This window comes from Rousettus aegyptiacus, unplaced genomic scaffold (genome assembly GCF_014176215.1).
Source record: "Rousettus aegyptiacus isolate mRouAeg1 unplaced genomic scaffold, mRouAeg1.p scaffold_m13_p_13, whole genome shotgun sequence".
Lineage (NCBI taxonomy): Eukaryota > Metazoa > Chordata > Mammalia > Chiroptera > Pteropodidae > Rousettus > Rousettus aegyptiacus.
Window position 1 is genome coordinate 16,593,064 of NW_023416288.1, and position 21,205 is coordinate 16,614,268.

A 21,205-nucleotide genomic window follows, 5' to 3' on the forward strand; every position below is an offset into this window, starting at 1 on the left:
GGTGTGTGGTTGCCATTCATAATATGAAAAGGTAGTTATATATATACAGTCATCTATTTTCTTCTGCATGTGCCTTATCTCTTTTCCCCTTTGAATTTGGATCTTTGAATCCTCCCCCTTTTCAGTCATTGTTATCTCAGTTTGTCCCTATGTATGTTGAACGTTCATTACTGTCTTGCTATGGCAACTCTCTTATTATTATTTAAGCTTATAATGCTCTATTCATGGTAAGGGTTACACTCCTCTACTTCTATTTGCCTGATAGTCACTTTATTCCTAAATATGTATAATTATGTATTTTTGTTGTTATTTTGTTTTAGGTAGACTGACTCCTTTCAATATTTCCTGTAGTGCAGGCCTCGTAGTGGAGAATTCCCACAAGTTCTGTATTTCTGGAAAGGTCTTAATTTCACCTTCACATCTAAAGGAGAGCTTAGCTGGGTACATTATTCTAGGCTGGTAGTTCCTTTCACTTAATAGTTTAAATATTTGATTCCATTCCTTTCTGGCTTGTAAGGTTTGCCCTCAGAAGTCTGAGGATAATCTAATTGGTTTTCCTTTATTTGTTACCAGCTTCTTTTCCCTGTCTGCCCTGAGAATTCTGTCTTTGTTGTTGATTTTTGATAACTTTAATACAATGTGTCTTGGTGAAGGCCTTTTTGGGTTGAGATAATTGGGTGTTCTGTTGACTTCTTGAATTCCAGGCTCCAGTTCACTCATTAGATTTGGGAAATTTTCGTCCACCAATTGTCTGAAAATGCTTTCTAGTCCTTCTTTCTTTTCCTCGCCTTCAAGAATGCCTATTATTCTTGTTTCCTCTCCTGATGGTATCAGGTAGTTCTTGAATTTCTCTTTCATTATTTTTCATTCTTCGGTTTCTCTCTTCTTCTTTCTGATTTATTTCTAGATTTCTGTCTTCGATATCACTCATCCTTTCCTCCATTTGGTCAACTCTATTTCCTAAGCTTGCTATTTCATTTTTCAACTCTTGCATTTTTTTTTCATCTCCAGAAGTTCTATTTGGTTCTTTCTGAGTGTTTCAGTCTCCTTGCTGTGCTCATCTAGTTGTTTTTTCAATTCCTGAAATTGTTGATTTGAGTTGTTTTGGATCTCATTGAGTTTTTTCAGAAGTAACATCCTGAATTCTCTCTCATTTAAGCCACATATTTCTATGTCTATAAGCTTATTTTCTGGAGATTTTTCTCTTTCTTTCTGAGATTCCTTGTCACCTTGGTTGTTCATGGTGTTTAATGGACTATTTCTCCACCTAGGCATTAACGGAAGTGTATTCTGTTGTTTTTTTTTTCAGAAAGAAAATTCATTATATAAAGATCTCTCTTTAGCCTGCTGCAAAGAAGGCCCTTTTCTTTTGGTTTCCAGGAGGTGGCATCTAAGTCTCTTGCAGACCTGCTTTATATAAAGCCTAAATGTCTTTTTTTATTTTCTTATAGATATTTAATCATGCTTACTACTCTCTGTTTCAGTTCCTGTCAGTGTTAGCAACAGTTTCAGTATGTTTGCTCAGATTCTCCAGGGGCTACATGGTGTTTAGTCTCAGAGGTTATAGGAGTGGGGCCCTCTGGGTTGGGGGTTGGGGACTGCAGCTCAACTTCAGGTTTTGAACTGGGGTGGATAAAAATCAGCTATTGTTTCTCTGCTGTTTCGTCCCATTCTCTGCTTTATGCCCAGATGACTGGGCCCTGCTGCCAGCTACTAGAAGTTCCAGCACTTTCAGGTAGGCTGATCAGGGAAGTCACCACACCTTCACTCCTCCCCCTCCTCCTGCAAGGAGCTCCAGTGACTTCTAGAGGCAGCTTCTTTATTTCTCCCAGTCCACTGCCCAACACCTGGGGTTCTGACTTGTGGTAGCTCTTATGCACAGATCCCATGCTTAGATGTGCTGGTGTGCAGTTTGGGTTTTTTTGTTGAGTTTTAGATGTTCATCTTATCGGTTTTTCAAGGGGTGAGATCTGAGGACGTCTCTCACTCCATCACGTTTTCCGTAAAATCCTAAAATTTCCCCCAGCTATCGCAAACTTTATATACACCACGTGTCTTTCAAGACGCTGGAGTGGTCTTTTTCCATGTCTAGATCAGCATCCTGCTTCTTCAGAAAACTGTTTGGTGTTCAGGCTCAGGAACCTCCTCCGCACATGGTCCTCTCTCCGCTCTCTTCCAGCTCGGCTGAGGCAGCTCTGGCGGATTCAGCAGCTGGTGGGCCTTCCAAGAGCTCCAGAGGGGTGGCCCTGGGTGTCCCTGTCTTGGGGGCTGGATTTCTTCCTGAAGCAGGCGGCGGCCACTGGGCAGTGCTGGCAGGCAGTGGCTTTGTGTGTGCCGGGGGAGCCTTCTGTGTGGGGTGGAGCGCTGCGTCCCAGATGGCAGAGGATGCGCTGCTCCGAGGGCAACCTCACTTCATGAACTTTTATGAACCATCAGATTCTTATTTTTTATTGACGTCCATTACTAATATTTTTATGTTTGTACTACCAAATTAAGTATAATATTTAGATGTTACTAATAAATTAAAAAGTGAGTTATCTTTTATCTTCAGCTAATGTTCACTGAAAGGAAAAGTTTTGTGTGAAAGTGATTTTAGAGTTTTAAAATAAAGCTATCTTTCCTCTGAATCTTTCTGAATAGCAGTATAGTAATTTGTTTATTTTATTTTTCAATTACAGTTGTCATTCAATACTAATTTGTCTTAGTTTCATGTGTGCAACACAGTAGTTAGACATTTATGTAATTTACAAGTGATCCCCCCAATTAGTCTGGTACCCAACTGGCAGCATACACAGTTACTACAGTATTATTGATGATATTACCTATGCTTTGCGTCCTTGTGACTATTTTGTAACTACCTATTTGTACTTCTTAATCCCATTACCTTTTTCACCCATCCCCAAACCCCCTCCCATCTGACAAACATCAGTTTGTTCTCTGCATCTATGAGTCTGTTTCTATTGTGTTCATTAATTTTGTTCTTTAGATTCTACATATGAGTGACATCATATATTAGTCTTTCTCCGTCTGACTTATTTACTTAATATAATACCTTCTAGGTCCATCCATGTTGTTTGAAAATGGCAAGATGTCATTTTTTATGGCCAAGTAATATTCATTATATATATGTACCACATCTTTTCATCTGTTGATGGGCACTTAGGTTGTGTCCATATCTTGACTATTGTAAATAGTGCTGCAGTGAACAAACATAGAGGTGTGTATATTTTTTCAAATTAGCGTTTTGGATTTTTTCGAGTAAATACACAAAAGTAGAATTGCTGGGTAATAAGGTAGTTTTATTTTGAATTTTTTGAGGAAGCTCCCAACCTTTGGCCATAGTGGCTGCACCAGTTTGCAGTCCCACCAACAGGGCACAAGGGTTCCCTTTTCATCACATCCTCACCAACACACTTATTTGTTGATTTATTGATGCCAGTCATTCTAACAGGTATGAGGTGATATCTGATTGTGGTTTTAGTTTACATTTCTTGATGATTAGCGACATTGAGTATCTTTTCATGTGTCTTTTAGCCCATCTGTATGTCCTCTTTAGAGAAATGTCTATTCAGGTTCTCTGCCCGTTTTTCGATTGGATTTTTGGTCTTTTTTGGTGTTGAGTTGCATAAATTTTTTAAATAAATTTTTAATATTAACCCTTTATCAGATGTATCATTGGTGAATATCTTCTCCCATTTGGTTAGTTGTCTTTTCATTTTGTTGATGGGTTCCTTTGCTATGCAAAAACTTTTAGTTTGATGTAGTCCCATTTGTTTATTTTATCTTGTTTCCCTTGCCTGAGTTGATACATCAGAAAAAATGTTACTAAGACCAAAATCAATTTTCTGTGTATGTCTAGAATTTTTATGGCTTTAGGTTTTCATTTAAGTCTTTCATACATTTTGAATTTATTCTTGTATATGGTGTAAGAAGGTGGCCCAGTTCGATTTTTTTTGCATGTATCTGTCCAGTCTTCCCAACACCATTTATCGAATATACCGTCTTTGCCACATTGCATGTTCTTGCCTCCTTTGTCATCAATTAGTTGACCATATAGGCATGGATTTATTTCTAATGTAGTATGGACATTTTAACGATGTTAATTCTTACTATCTATGATCACAGCATATGTTTACATTTATTTGTATCTCATTCAGTTTCTTTCTTTAGTGTCTTTTAATTTTTTGAGTACAGGTTTTTTCCTCTTTGGTTAAATTTATTCTTAGATATTTTATTTTTTCTGATGCAGTTGTAAGTGGATTGTTAATTTTTCTTTCTGATAGTTTGTTATTTGTGTATAAAAATGCAACTGACATCTGAATGCTAATTGTGTATCCTGCAGTTTACTGAATTCATGTATTAGTTTTAGTAGTTTTTTGGTTGAATCTTTAGGATTCTCTATATATAAGATAATGTCATCCTTTCCAGTTTAGATGCCTTTTGTTTCTGTGGCTAGGACTTTGGATACTATGTGAATAAAAGTGGTGAAAGCGAATATCCTTGTTTTGTTCCTGATCTTAAGTGAAATCCTTTTAGCTTTTCCTAGTTGAGTTTGATATTAGCTCTGGGTTTGTCATATATGGCCTTTATTATGTTGAGGTATGTTACCTCTGTTCCCACTTTGCTGAGAGTTTTTGTTATGAATGGATGCTGGATTTTGTCAGTCGCTTTTTCTGCATCTGTTAATATGATCGTGTGATATTTATTTTTCATTTTGTTTATCATGATAATTGATTTGTGGGTATTGAACTAACTTTGCATCCCAGGATAAATTCAACTTGATCATCATGTACGATCTTTTTAACATATTGTTAAATTGAGTTTGCTAATATTTTGTTGAAGATTTTTGCATCTGTGTTCATCAGGGATATCGGCGTATGTATGTATATGTGTGTGTGTGTGGTCATTGTTATATATACACACACACACAGACATATAAATGTCTTTGTCTGGTTTTAGTATTAGGGTAATGGTGACCTTGTGAAATGACCCTGGGAGCTTTCCCTCTTGACTATTTTGGAATAATTTAAGAAGGATAGGTATTCATTCTTCTTTGAATGTTTGGTAATATTCACCTGCACGGCCATATGGTTCAGGACTTTTCTTTGGTAAGAGTTTTTTGATTACTGATTTGATTTCATTAGTAATAATCAGTCTGTTCAGATTTTCTGTTTCTTCTTGATTCAGTCTTGGAAGATAACTCATTTCTAGGAATTTATCCATTTCTCTGGATTGTCCAAATTGTTGGCATATAATTGTGTTTTCTTCTAATCTTTTGTATTTTTGTGAAATCAGGTGTTACTTCTCTTTCATTTCTGATTTTATTTATTTGGGTTTTCACTTTTTCTTGGTGAGTCTGGTTAAAAGTGTATCAGTTTTACCTTTCAAAGAACCAGCTCTTGATTTCATTGATCTTTTGTATTGTTTTTTTAGATTTTTGTATCATTTATTTTCATTCCTATCTTTTATTATTTTCTTTCTTCTATTCTAGGTGTTTTTTGCTGTTCTTGTTCTAGTTCCTTTAAGTGTAAGGGTAGATTGTATGAGATTTTCTTTGTCTCTTGAGGTAGGCCTGTACTGCTATGAATTTTCTTCTTAGGACAGCTTTTGCTGTGTCCCATAGATTTGGGGTCATTATGTTTTCATTTTCATTTGTATTAAGATACCTTCTGATATCTTCTTTCATCTCATTGTTAACCCATTCACAATTTAGTAAAATATTATTTAACCTCCATGTGTTTGTATATTCCAGGTTTTTTCCTGTAATTGATTTCTAGTTTTATACCATTGTAATAGGAGAAGATGCTTGATATTTCAGTCTTCTTAAATTTATTGAGACTTGTTTTGTGGCCTAACATGCAGTCCAACCTGGAAAATGTTCCAGGTGCACTTTAAAAGAATGTATATTCTAAGCCGCTGTGGGGTAAAATGCTCTGAAAATAGCAATGAAATCTGTCAGTTTACTGTGTCATTTAAGGCTGCTAATTTCTTGTCATTTGTCTAGAAGATCTGCCCATTGTTGGCAATGGGGTTTTAAAGGCCCCTGTTATGACTGTAATACTGTCGACCTCTCCCCCTATGTCAGTCAATATTTGCTTTATATGTTTAGGTGTTCTTTTGTTGGGTGCATAAATGTTTACACTGGTTAAAGTCTCTCATTGAATTGATCCTGTTATTCTTACGTAATGTCTTTCTTTGTCTTTGTCTTGTTATGGTCTTTGTTTTAAAGTCTGTTTTGTCTGATATCAATATTACTGACCCAGATTTTTGTTTTCATTCCCATGAAATATCTTTTTCCGCATTTTTACATCTTTTTACTTTTAGTAAAAGTCTGTGTGTATCTTTCCATCTGAAGTTGGTTTCTTATAGACAGCATATATATAGGTCTTGTTTTCTTATCTATTTAGCTATCCTTTGTCTCTTGATTGGAGCATTTAGCTCATTTACATTTGTAATTATTGATAGGTACATAGTCACTGTCTTATTCAGATTTATGTCCTTCCACCCCGCCCATCCCATCTTCTTAAATCTCTTTAACATTCCTTGTAATACTGGCTTGGTGGCAATCAGTTCCTTTAGTTTTTTTCTTGTCTGGGAAGCTCTTTATCTGTCCTTTGATACCAAATGATATCCTTGCTAGATAGAGCAGTCTTTGTTGTAGTCCTTCCTTTTTATCACTTTGAATATTTCATGTCAGTCTCTTCTGCCCTACAAAGTTTTTGTTGAAAAATCAGTTGACAGTCTTAATGGGAGCTCCCTTGTAAGGAACTAGCTGCCTTTCTCTAGCTGCTTTTAAGATTCTGTCATTATCTTTAACCTTTGGCATTTTAATTATGTTATGTCTTGGTGTGGCCTTTTTGGGTTCATTTTGTTTGGGATTTTGTGTTTCCTGGTTAAGTGAGGGAAGTTTTTAATCAATATTCCTCCAGAGAGGGTCTTAGTCCCTTGCTCTCTCTTCACTCCTTCTGGTACCCCTGCAATGTGAATTACATTTGTTGTCATCCCAGAGGTTCCTTAAACTATCCTCATTTTTGTTTGATTCTTTTTTTTCTGTTTTGATTGTTTTCTGCTACCTTGTCTTCCAAATTGCTGATTTGAGTCTCTACTTCATCTAACCCATTGTTGGTTCCTTCTAGTGTATTCTTGATGTCACTTATTGTAGTCTTCATTTCTGACTTTTTAAAAATGGTTTCTATGTCCCTTTTTATGCTTTCTATCTCTTTTTTGAAGTGTCAGTAAGTTTCTTGAGCATCCTTATAACCAGTGTTTTGAACCATGTATCTGGTAGGTTGCTTGCCTCCTTTTCATTAAGTAAGTTTTCTGGAGTTTTCTCTTGTTCTTTTATTTGAGACATGTTTCTTTGTGTCTTCATTTGTCTGCCTCTCTGTTTGTTTCTATGTATTAGGTAGATCTGCTATGTCTCCCATTCTTAGCCAGGAGGCCTCATTTAGTAGGTGTGTCCTGTGGGGCCCAGTGACGCAATTGCCCTATTCACCTGCTCAAGGTGCTCCAGGACTGACCCTTGTGTGAGCCGTACATGCCCTCCTGTTGTAGTTAAGCCTTAATTGTTGTTGGCACATTAAATGGGTGGGATTGACCCTCAGTCTGACTAGTTATGAGGACTGGCAATGCCTACCACCTAATACCTGCTCTGTAGGGGCTGACCCCATGGAGCAGGATTCTCAGCAAGGGGCTCTAGTGCCTGATGGGACCACCCTTTGGGCATGCTCCTTTTGGGGCTAATTAGGTCGTGTTTTGTTGTTTTCTGATGTCCCGCTTCAAGCTTTTTGGTTCTGTGGCCTTTTGAAATGAATAGGCCCCTGCTTGTGATGGACCTAGAAGTCCATGGGGGAAGCCACGCTGTGAACTGAGGCCAGCTACTACCAGTACTAGGCCTGGAGCAGCTCAGCAATAGGCTGAGGGCACCCTGAGGCCTGCCACCAACTGCTAGCTGGCTGTAAGGCTCAGCCATTGAAAGAGCCTTTTGGCAGTTGATGAGTTGGTTGTCACTGGGTTGGGTGAGTGGTGTTTAGTAGTTTAATACAGATTAAGTTTTGGTGCCAGTGATGAGCCTGGGGCCATTCCGCAAAAGGTTCAGAATAGACTGAGACAGTCATCAACTGCCTGGAGCCTGCAGGCCCTCAAACCTTGTCCAAGAAAGAGCACAGCAAGGGTCGGGGCTGGCTGCTTGCAGCCAAAAGTGTGTCTTGTAGTGCACAAGCCAAGGCCAACTGCTTGCTGCTGAAAGGGCCTCCTGGGGTGTGGGGGCGGGGCTGGTTGCCTTCTGCCTCCAAAGTGCCTTAGGTGGTACAGGAGTTCGGTGGGGCGGGGTCTCAGAGAGTCACTAGGGTGGAGCAAGCAGGTTACACCAGGCCAACACAGATTCAGATTTGGCTTTGTAGTGGGGAGGGCTCAACACAGGAAGGATGGCATCTGCCTGTGGGATGGATATACCAGAGGAGGGCCCAACAGAGTGGCAGCTGTTCCTCTGTCCTTTGCCCTGAAGCCACACAACTCATATTCTCCCCCTCTGGCACCTCCTGAGCTGCTTTCCCTCTCCTAAAGCCCAGTGTTCGTGCCTGGGTACGAGAGAGTCTGTGCGCAGACCCTTTGAGAGGATGCCTGGATTTTCTGTAGTCTTTCATCTCACCAGGACTGACAGAGTCCCCACTGTTTCTAACAGCCAAATATTGTGGGAGTTTTCTTCCCACTGCTGGTGCTCAGGGCTAGGGAGCTGAGTGTGGGCCTGGGACCCCTCACTTCTCAGCAGGGACCTTTGTGGCCAAGATATTCCTCCTGATTCTTAACTGCCGCATGTGGGTGTGGGGCCATCCGTTTCTCTCCTCTTCCCTTCCACCAGTCTCAATGTGGCTTCTTCTTTATATTTTTAGATATAGGACTTCTGTGCAACTAATCTTCAGATGGTTCTCCAGGTTAATTGCTATGTAATTCAGTTGTAATTTTATTGTATTCATGGGAGGAAGCAAGTACCTACCTGTTATTTTGGATTCTTAGCAGTATAGTATTTTTATGAGATAATACTCACCTCTTCAGAATGTTTTAAAATATAAAATGTACCTTATTTGTACTTTTTCAAATCTTCAAGTTGTCTATACAAATTGAGTAGTAAATCTGCGAATTCAGAAAGAATATATTAGAATAGCCTAAAGGTTAAATAACAGTAACAAATGCCACAGTGAATAAGGACATTAAGAGAAGCTGATCTTTTTTTCAATCGAAGGAATCTGTTAATATAATTTACATGTTTCACGTTATTAATTTACTTTCATATTATGGTTTACCAAATATACTGTTAGAAGGTTAATGTAAAAAGAAGAGATACATGCTCTACTCTTTAGGTATCGATAAAACAATTATCCACACTAAAAAATAGAATAATTTATTGCTAACTCTTAATGGTTCTAATTTTCTGTCAAGTGTTTCTATTCTGACTTTGAAATATTTTTTTTTTAGTTTAGTTTTGGTGAATCTTTTATTTCCTATTTATGTGACATTAAACCTTTGAAATGTATTAGTATTGATAAGATTTTATAACAACATAATTAAATTTTGAAAACAATTATGTAGTGCTTTAAGTCAATACATATGAGTTGGTCAAATGTAATTTTTGATTAACTTAGAGAAAAATTGAGTATTGTCTATATAATGTGTTAGGTGTGGTTTATTATTATAAATAGTTAACTAATTTATATTATAGTGATATCACCACTTAAAGGAATAGCTAGTGCTTAATACTATATTTGAAGATATTCATAAAATTCATTTCATTACACTGTTGCTCTAAAGTAAAATTTTGATAGACCCTCATCAAAATGCTTCATTTTAGAATAGAGAAAAGCTAATTGAAATGTAGAATTTTAATTTTAAAGTTATTAGAAGTGAGTTGGTATTAATAATCTTAGTAAAGGTAGTACTCTTGTCTTCTGATAGTTTTCACAAATTTCAGTATTGTGTTGCCATAAAGGTAAAATTTTTCTTTTTACTTTAGCTTTGTTTTTCAGAAATTATCCTTAGGAATAAAACAAAGAAATCAAACTATGACAAAGAACTCTTAGGTAGGATCTTTACTTTTTAAAGTGTTGCAGTTCATATGGCTCTAACTAATTCTAAGATATCCTATCTTATGTATTTAACAGTAAAAATTTAATTATTTTGGATTCTATTACTATAAAATTTAAATAATTAAGATATGAGCAGAATGAAGTTTATTTTTAGACTGTTGGGGGAAAGAGGGTATTATTAAATAGATTAAATGATCTGAAATTAATCTCACACTAGGTCAACCTTGCAGACATATTCTAACAGTCATCCTCCTTCCTACCACAAAATGTCTGTGATAGAGGCAGGCAGTAATGTGTTATGGAAAATGTCCACATCAGTCAGGTTGGCATGCTATGATAGGACCCACCTCAGGGGAAAGTTCTTGGGGGAATGTTGCTCACTTCATCTCTTCATACTTCTCTACCTGCTTACCAACCTTCAATAAATTGTACCAGTAAACAGTTTACTTTAAAATGAATAGGGCTTAATAAAATCATTTAAATAATTTTAATGCAGTGTTTTGTAGAAGGTCCAGTAATTCGAAGTTTATAGTTACCCTTCTGAAGACAAAATGGAAACTACTTAATTAGAATTTTAAATCACTTTTTTTAAAAAAAGTTTATAGTACAGTGTTTTTTACATTGTCAGCACTCAAATGTTTGAGGAATGATTGATGTTTGAAGTGGTCATAATGTCTTTTAGATACTTAACTTTAATCACTATATCTGTTTTTGCCAGTGAGACATTTTCCCTAAGCATAAAAGAGGCATGAATACAGTTAGCAGAAGTATAATTGTTAGGTTTAAATAAAATTCTATTTAAAAACCATAATATTTCAGGAAATTGTTTTTATACAGGTAAATGGTTGCAGTTTTGTGGTGAGAACAGGAAAGCCTACAAATTTATTAAGGGTACAGTATTTAAAACTACTCATAATACTAATGTTTTATACTATTTAAAACCACCTGGCTTACTAACAAAGCTCTTTCCTGCATGTACTTCTTTCTGTGGGCGATTTTGAAATGATGTTAATGTTTAAAGAAATACAATCATCCACTTTTCGTTATAAAACTCAGTTGTAACAGAATTTGCAGATACCTTGTTTTTGCTCTTGAATTATGTATTGCATTAACAACAAAGGAGGTTGTCATACTAGTGAACTCCCAGGTGGTGAGTGGTGTTTTAAAATGAACTTTGCATATTTGAATTCTTTTTGAAGAATGTTGCTTGTACTACATTATTAAAACTTGGATTGATTTAGGAAGAAGAATTTGGTGTTGATGATTCTTATTCTGAACATGGAGCACAGTATAGTCAGACCCACCTAGAGATGATGGAAAATGAATTAGTTGGGAAACAGCATGAGATCGAAGAGCTAAACAGAGAACTGGAAGAAATGAGGGCCACCTATGGGACTGAAGGGTTGCAGCAAGTATGTTTACCTTATGCATCTTTTGTTACTCACAAAAACCAAAAATAGGAAATTTGAATGGTAGCTTACATACATTCTTTAAAGATGGGATTTTTAAATGGTAACTTAAAGTCATAGTCATTTGTCCATCCATATATAAAACAGAAACAACCTTGCTTAAAACTAGGGTTTCATTAACAGGTCTAATAAAATGTGGTCCCTTTTATTTAACTTTATGAAATAGGTAGGCTGAAATCACGTTAGTAGAATAGATGTTTTTGTAATCAGCCTGAGAGAAAAGTATCATGCAAACCACCTCAAAATATGATGATTATAACTCATTAAACATGTCGATGAGTCCTTGTAAGTAACTTCATGTGGTTAAAATAACATCTGTTGTTTGTGGCAGTCGGGTTATGAAAACAAAATGAAATAGGACTTTGACGAAAATAACAGAATACATTTTAATTTCATCCTTTCCAGAAACAAGGGAGGATTGAACATATCTATAATGGTGTTTAGGAACAGACCGAGGCATCCCTGAGTGTAAAGGTGCTGTTCTTCTAGAAGTAGATGTGGATATGTTAGACCTAATGGGTTGTTCCTAAGTTCACATAATGTTTTTAAAAGTTGATATGGAAGTAAAACCAATCCGTGCAAGCTGACAGCTTTCAAATATGGAAAAGATTGCTTACAAGTTATAATAATTCTACCGATGAGTTTTAAATATCATATTTTTGGAAAACAGTTTCCTGTAGAATAATCAATTTTATTAAAAAAAAATAAGTCTAGCACTTATTAATTTCACTGATGTCTTTTAGTTGCAAGAATTTGAAGCTGCCATTAAACAAAGAGATGGCATCATAACTCAGCTTACTGCTAATTTACAGCAAGCAAGGAGAGAAAAGGATGAGACAATGAGAGAATTTTTAGAGCTGACAGAACAAAGTCAAAAATTACAGATTCAATTTCAGCATGTAAGTATTACTAATAGAACAAAAATTATTGGCTTTTTAGAAAGGAATTAAAATTTTTTTTTTATACTTTTCAGAACAAATTTAATTTTGTTTAAAATCCATTTGCTTATTATGTATCATGTTGGAAAAATTAGTGAATACCTTTTATTATGTTAACCAAGAATTCAGTTCATACTTCTTCAGTGGTTTCCTGCTTTTATTTCTTTGTGTTTCTTCTTTGTCTGTATTTATTTAAGTTTGATTGGGTGGAGTTTTGCAGTCATTAACATGTAGTCATATCCTATGTTTGCCTAAAATGGCAACTAGACTGAATATACTCCATTTACCTTTAATTAGAGCCATAGGAATTAAATTGAATTAATCAAGCTTTCTGATGCCACACAATGGAAAATAAATTGAGATAGCTTAAGCAAACAAGAGGAATTTTATGTAAGGATATAGGCTTACCTTACAGAATTCAAGACAGAAATACCACCAGGCCTCTGAAATGGATCAGGATCAGAAACTAGAAAGTTATCAGGAATCCAGGAAGTACTCTTTCAGGCCCCATTTCTTTCTGCATGTCTACTTCAGTCTTATCTCTCTCACTAGACTCCTTTCTCTCTGCTTTATCGTGGGAAAGATAGTGTTATTGGTTTAGTTTGGATAATGTACCCATACTCACATAATCATCCATGGAATTATATTTGCTTGGTTCTCAAGCCTGTGAATTCAGCACATTTTTTCCGCAATTATGAGCTAAGTAGTACCCCAAAAGATGTCTGTTCCTTGGTGCAGTCACTTTAGAATTTAATACTTTGGTATTTCTTTCTGTTTTCAAGTTACAGGTTAGTGAAACTCTGAGAAACAGCACTCACAGTAGCACAGCTGCAGATTTACTACAAGCCAAACAGCAAATTCTCACTCATCAGCAACAGCTGGAAGAACAAGACCTTCTATTAGAAGATTATCAGAAAAAGAAAGAAGACTTTAAAATGCAAATCAGTTTTTTACAAGAGAAAATTAGAGCATATGAAATGGTATGTTTATTTTAAAGAAGTCAGCCAACTTGCAGCAGCTTTACAATTAACTTTAAAGTTTTGTGTGCAAGTGTTTATCTTTTTGTTATGTTCATGAGTCACAAAACTTTATAATTAAGAAAAGCTCTTTAAGTTTGTAAAATAAGTTATTTCAAAAGCAATTAGGAATTTCATAGTAATAGTTTTTAAGATGGTACTCATTACTGAATTCCTTGAAAATGATCAGCCTGTATTAAACTGAGTTTTCAGGAGAGTCTAAATTTATAACCAGAATTTCTATCCTTTTTTTTTTTAATCTAAAGTTATTTCTACTCAATTTAACCATGGTTATGAAATTTCAAAAATATTTTCATGACAAAATGATTTTATGGATTTTAATTAGAAAAAGTATAGTTAACTGTATTTATTCATTATAGTTATGTTTTATACAGTTGCCAGGAACACTTATTTAGCAAATAAGTGCTCCTTGGGGATACACACATGTATATATCTCACATAGATTATAATCTTAAATCCTAAAAACTACTTATTCTGTTAGATGAAATTTTGTTTGTTTTTCAAAAGAGCAAATGAAGTTCAGAAGTGTCAAATGACTTTCCTGAGGCTGCCCCACTAACAGTTGCTGAATTGGGATTCAAACTCCCTTCACCTAGGCCAGAGTCAGAATTTCTTAAACTACATGTCACTGCCCGCTACCTTCTGCATCCTCCTCTCCATCCATCTTATCCATATGAGAGCGGAAATAAGAAGGCAGCATGGTTGCTTTGTTTGATGTCACCTGGCAGTATACATGTCTAGAAACTCAAATATTTTGCCACTCTATACACTTCTGAAAATTACTGCGAGTGTTGATTTGGGGGTTAAAAATAAATTTTAGCAAGTAGGTGAATTCTGCAAATACAGAATTTGTGATAATGAGGATAGGCTGTACATACAATACAGTGCTTTTTTATAAACGTAGGAGAGTCTTCTGGAAGAAGTTGAGGAATTACCAAGACAAGAATAGTTTGGTTAATAATAAAAGTATTATCTAGCATTTATTTTCGTTCACTTGGTAGCAGGCAGTATTCAAAGCATTTTACATACTAACTCACAGAATCATTACAACCTTATGAGGCAGAATTGCCACTATCACCTCCATTTTACATATAAGGACACCAAGGCAAAGCAAGATGAAGCAGTTTGCCCAAGTATAAAGATAATAAGTTAATAGAATCAATTTCAAACCTAGGTAGAATGACTTCAGAAACTGTATGTACTCTCAGGAAAATAGGAAATATACAATTTTAAGATATCGAAATTATCAAATGGACATGCTTTACAACCAAGGTAATTTAAAAATCATTATGTAGATGTTTACAAAACACCTGTTTTGTACCAGATCTTTGAAAGAGATAGCGATGATTAAAATGTTCCCTTTTCTTCACTGGAACTCATGATTTAGTAGGGCATGAACACAAGACAACACAAAACAAGGACAAGTGTAGATACAAGGTATGTTGAAAGTTTTGAGTAGGTCTGGGTTCATAAAGGAAGCGATTCAGGGTAGGCTTTAGGGAAGAGGTTATGGTTATGTAGGAAGTGTAAGTTGGTCCCATCCATTTTTAATTGTATTTTTTTTCCCCTTAGCAGTTGGTATCATCTATGGCACATAGCAACTACTCAGTACTTATTTGATAAATAAGTGAACAAATTGATATGAATCTGAATTGATAGAGATGAGGAGGATGTTTTAGACACAGGTTGAATGTACTGTGCATAAAGACCCAGGCATATTGAAAATGCTTAAGGAGCAAAAAGTAGTTTAACTAGAAAACAGTAGAAACAGCAAAGTAGAAACAGCCCAGGCCTAGGTTAGAAGGGCCTAGAAATGGGATTTTATTGTATTTATTGTATTATACTTAGTTGGCACAATAATTTGGAATTATTTAAAATTTAAATAATTTATGTGGAAGAATAACCTTTGTTTATAAGCAAGAATTCTTTTATTGTCATTCTCTTTTTCATTACATATATATCATAGTTTTTTCCTTTTCTTCTCTTTGAATCTCTCTGAGTAGTAGTTTCATCAAAGTAGCTAAGGGACTAGAGTATTAGGATGATCATTGAGACTGTCTTGATCCCCTAGACAATTACATTGATGATTCCAGGCTTATTCATATTGTCTTAATTCTCTGAACTTCCCATGGTGCAGTTGTCACTGGCAGGAAGTATATTATTCCCCATTCTCTCAGATCTATTTCTGAAAGTAGAGGGATTGTATCTTCAACCACAGGGGTATCTTTTTTTTTTTTTTTTTTTTTGGCAACACAGAATAAGTGGTTTAAAACTATGTATTTTGAAATAAATGGTACTAAGAAAAATAACTCATTAATTTGTATTTAATAGTTGAATGACGAATTATTGTTTGTTTGCAATTATATCAGGTGATATACTTTTGAATTTAGTGAAACTTTTATGAGGGTTTTCTTCCATAGAAAATTAAGAAGTAAAAATGTTACAGATTTATAACAATTTTAACATTTTTAGAGCTAGCAATTTATTTAACAGTTTAACTGAAGTTAACCACCATTAAATGATTTTACTTTTTAGTTCACAAATGTCATATAGGTTTTCTAGTATATAGATATATATATAGCACAGTGAATACATTTAGTTTTTAAATATTAATATATTTATTTTATTTTAGCTTTGAGTATATTCTGAGACAAAAGAAATAGTATTATCTTTAATTTACAGATTGAAAACACCAAGATGTAAGAGATTAAACTGATTTAAATGTCATATTGTAAAGCAGAAATTAAAATAAAAAGGTTCAGTACTTGGTCATAATTTATGGTGATATTGGATGGCATATGTGATACCAAGACAAAAGCCAATAGTATTTCCCTCAAGAGGCTGCACAGGATAATATTCATAGCCTTGGTTAATTTATATAGTGCAGAATTTAGCTTTTGACTTATAGGCTCAGAGGTTTGATTTGGTATTTATTTTTCATCAACTGAGACTTAAGCTATCTCAGAGGTGAACTCAGATGCCAAGTTCAAGAAGCCAATGTTTCAGGTTGAAACTAGATTGTATACAATGAGAAATAATTAACCCAGAAATCTATATGCTTCAAGTTCATTGAATTTTACTTTTGAAAAGCTAAATAATAATAATAGAAAGTTTTTTAGTGAGCATGAGATCAAGGAATGTTAGAGGAATCAAATGTTAGGGCCTTAGGCTATTGATAACCTGATCCAGCCATCTCACAATAGGAATGATCATGCCTCTGGACTGGGATTCTTTAAATTCTGTTTGCTACAACCCCCTACATTGCTTTCTACCTTAGGTATGGTTTTCCCACAGGGATCAGAATGCTCGGTCTCACAGCACCTTGGTTCTGTTCCTTGGACTGTACAGGAATGGATTCTGCCAACATTTCCCTCAGAGGCTTTCCTTTTTCTAGGCATTGACATTCTTTCTTTAAATATGCTAATGTATTCATAGAGGGTAATTTTAAGTGTCCTTGGCCTGGAACTCTTGTCTCCTTAAGGTGACTTAGCTTACCTACTTATATTCTGTTCCATTCTGTGGCTTTTACTTTTTTCTTTGTACTTTGGTTTGTAGCCCTAACTACTTAGGCAAAACTTTGTCTCCAGGGCTTCCATTTGACTCCTTTTTGCTATAAATTACTCTCATGAATGATTATAATTACTGATAAGCTTTGGTCTGTGTTCTAGGTTTAGGCTTATCTACAATTCCAAAATAGAGCCCCAAATCAGAACCAGGAAAAAGTATCAGTTCTGCTTTCAAATTTCTATTTAAACCAAAAGTCTAGGAGCAAATTAATATGTCATAAGTAGTATAGTTGTCTTACATGTTGCTTGAGGTTCAACTACTTAAGCATTGTATATTCCTAAGTAAAATTCTATGAACCTGAAGTGTACACTTAGCCCCTGGAATTATAAGTCACTTAGTCCCTGAAATGAAGTTAAAGTAGACCCAAAGAAACCTATTTTTGTTGTTTTACTCTTTTCACAGCACTTGCCCATCAAATACCTTCAGGTCACTAGAATACATGGGAAGAACCTCGATTTATTTTTAAGAATTTCTTCTAGCACTATAAAGAGTAGGTAGTAAGTACTCTATAGAAAATACTAAATGCTTAGAATGTTGATCACTTAATAAGAAAGATGAAAATATAATGGTTTAGACACATTTTAATCTGACTGTATTTTTAAGTTAAAATTTTAATCATAGTAATGTAAGAAAAATTTTTCCAAGAAAGCCAAAACTGCTGTAATATTTGCTTAAAAGTAGTATTGGGTACACAAGTTATGTCTCATTGACTTAGAAAAAAATTGAGGGAGAGGCCCGGCAGTCACTTTCTAGAGAATTAGGTAAAAAAAAAAAAGTAAACATTTATCACTCTTTTGGTAATGGGGTAAGTGACAAATGTTGCCAGGAACTAAAAAAGCCATTTTTATATTTTCATTTTTTTTTATTTTTAAAGGAACAAGATAAAGTAGAAAGCTCAAATAAAGAGATACAAGAAAAGGAGGCAGTTATCAAAGAATTAAATACAAAAATAATAGAAGAAGAAAAAAAAACTCTCGAACTAAAGGATAAAGTCATAGCTACTGACAAATTAATGGAAGAATTACAAGATCAGATTGTACAGAAGAACCAAGAGATAAAAAATATGAAATTAGAGCTGACTAATTCCAAGCAGAAAGAAAGACAGTGTTCTGAGGAAATAAAACAATTAATGGGGACAGTTGAAGAACTCCAGAAGAAAAACCATAAAGATAGCCAATTCGAAACTGATATCCTGCAAAGAATGGAACTAGAAACACAAAGAAAGTTAGAACAACTCCGGGCAGAGCTGGATGAGATGTACGGGCAGCAGATAGTGCAGATGAAACAAGAGTTAGTAAGACGACATGTATCACAGATAGAGGAACTTAAAACACAACATAAAGGAGAAATGGATAATGCTTTGAGATCATGTCCAAATTTTACAGTTAATGAAGATCAAATAAAGTTAATGAATATAGCAATAAATGAACTGAATATAAAATTGCAAGACTCTAATTCTCAAAAGGAAAAACTCAAAGAAGAACTAGGAGCAATTTCAGGAGAAAACTCTGCTCTACAGAGACAGCTTGAAGACCTTTTTGAAGAATTGAGCTTTGCAAGGGACCAAATTCAGAGAGCGAGACAGACAATAGCTGAACAAGAAGGTAAACTCAATGAAGCACATAAGTCCCTTAGTACAGTGGAACATTTGAAAGCTGAGATTGTTTCTGCATCAGAATTCAGGAAGGAACTAGAATTAAAACATGAAGCAGAAGTTACAAATTATAAGATAAAACTTGAAATGTTAGAAAGAGAGAAGAATGCTGTGTTAGACAGAATGGCTGAATCACTAGAAGCTGAATTAGAGAGACTGAGAACACAGCTTCTATTTAGTCATGAAGAAGAACTTTCCAAACTGAAGGAAGATTTAGAAATTGAACATCGAATAAATATTGAAAAACTTAAAGATAATTTAGGTATTCACTATAAACAGCAGATAGATGGCTTACAGAATGAAATGAGTCAAAAGATTGAAACCATGCAGTTTGAAAAAGACAATTTGATAACTAAGCAGAATCAATTAATTTTGGAAATTTCAAAGCTAAAAGATTTACAGCAATCCCTTGTGAATTCAAAATCAGAAGAAATGACTCTTCAAATCAATGAACTTCAAAAAGAAATTGAAATACTCAGACAAGAAGAAATGGAAAAGGGTACACTTGAACAAGAAGTTCAAGAATTACAACTTAAAACTGAATTATTAGAAAAACAAATGAAGGAAAAAGAGGATGACCTTCAGGAAAAATTTGCACAACTTGAAACAGAGAATAGCATTCTTAAAGATGAAAAGAAAGCCCTTGAAGACATGTTGAAAATATATACTCCTATTAACCAAGAAGAAAAACTACTTTTCATAGACTCCATTAATTCCAAATCCAAAGACTGTAGCTGGCAAAAAGAAATAGAAATACTGACAGAGGAAAATGAGGACCTCAAAAAACAATGTATTCAGCTAACTGAAGAGATCGAAAAACAGAGGAACACTTTTTCATTTGCTGAAAAAAATTTTGAAGTTAACTATCAAGAGTTACAGGAAGATTATGCTTGCCTTCTCAAGGTAAAAAATGATTTAGAAGACAGTAAAAATAAACAAGAAGTAGAGTATGAAAGTAAGCTTAAAGCACTTGGTGAAGAGCTTCATCATTTGCAGAGAATAAATCCAACTACAGTGAAAATTAAAAGTTCAGTGTTTGATGATGATAAAACTTTTATAGCAGAACCATTGGAAACTGGTGAGGTTGTTGAGAAAGATACAACAGAACTCATGGAAAAACTTGAGGTAACCAAGCGAGAAAAGTTAGAACTGTCAGAGAAACTGTCTGATCTTTCTGAACAATTAAAACAGAAACATGGTGAAATTAGTAACCTAACTGAAGAAGTTAAATCTTTAAAGCAAGAGAAAGAGCAAGTTTTACTGAGATGTAGAGAGCTAGAAATCATAATTAACCATACTAGGACAGAAAATGTAAGTGTATGTGATGTTCAGTTAAGCTCTTTCAAAGATGGAGTTGTGACTGTAACAAGCAGGGATTCTGGAGGGTCAGTTTCGAAAATTAATAAAGATTTCAGTGAATCAGAAACAATAGAGGATGAGAAAGTACTTTTTGAAAATATGGCTACTGGAAAAGAAAGCAAACAAGAACAGTTGTTTTTGGATCACTTGCCATCAGTGACAAATGAATCGCTGCTTGGGACATCTGAACCAAGTGAAAATTATAAACTGCAGCAGGAACTCAGTGTGCTTAAATCAGAACAGGTATGTACATTTTATACTAAAAATATTTTTATCCTTATAAAACATAACCTCCTTATGGGAGAATGAAAGTGAATGTAATATAATTCTCATTTGGGCCTATCATTTATTTATCATTTCTTTAGTTTTTCCTAAACATTGTTGGCTTTCTTTCAGTTATTCTGTGTTGTACATTCTGCTCAGGAAATGAAAAAATAGTTAATGGTTCACATTTTTTTTTTTTTGGAAAGTCAAGAGTTTAAATAAGTTATTTGAGAATCTAAGCTTTAGAAGAGTTATTCTTTAATATTTTGTTGCAATCCTAAGAGTTGGTTTCAGAATTTCATTTCATACTGATGTTTTTAAGGTTCCACAACTGAAAATTAACTCTTAAACTTTTTAGTACACTATATAGTAGTTCAGTCATTAGAAAACCATATTTCTCTAAAAAAAAAATCTCAATTTAAGTCTTAAATTTTTCTGTGAGTATTGTTATACTTGGAGAAAAAATACTATTCTAAATGCAGTTAAAGAATACATGTAATAAGTAATAATAGATCACTCCTGACAATTTATATTTGCCAGATACTAATATTAGAAATAATAGAAAAATTCCACAGGTATTTATTGAATCTCTTGCCAAGTATAGGAGTATAGTGGAAAACAAGAGAAAGAAGATTCATTCTTTCAGAAAACATATATTCTAGGGAGGAAGGCAGGCAGTAAGCAAGGAAACGAGTAGAGTAGTTAGAAATAGTGATAAGTCCTATGAAGAATGAAAAACAGATGATGTAATAGAAAATGAGGGGCAGTGGTGGTGGCAGGAATAAATAGGGTGGTCAGGAAAGTTCTCTGATAGGAATTGACATGAACCATGATC

The 21,205-nt window shown here is 34.7% G+C and overlaps 1 protein-coding gene across 7 annotated transcripts in view; it reads left to right on the plus strand.

Annotated features, from left to right (window-relative positions):
* Positions 1-21,205, plus strand: part of AKAP9 (A-kinase anchoring protein 9) — a 143,426-nt gene that overhangs the window by 21,343 nt on the left and 100,878 nt on the right. For 6 of the 7 annotated variants that reach the window (XM_036230337.1, XM_036230333.1, XM_036230335.1 and 3 more), the window contains 5 exons: positions 10,920-10,973; positions 11,324-11,494; positions 12,295-12,450; positions 13,272-13,469; positions 17,968-20,349. In XM_036230337.1, coding sequence (XP_036086230.1) covers positions 10,920-10,973; positions 11,324-11,494; positions 12,295-12,450; positions 13,272-13,469; positions 17,968-20,349 — 2,961 coding nt within the window. The remainder of the gene's footprint in view (positions 1-10,919; positions 10,974-11,323; positions 11,495-12,294; positions 12,451-13,271; positions 13,470-17,967; positions 20,350-21,205) is intronic. The other variant, XM_036230334.1, reaches the window with a different exon arrangement.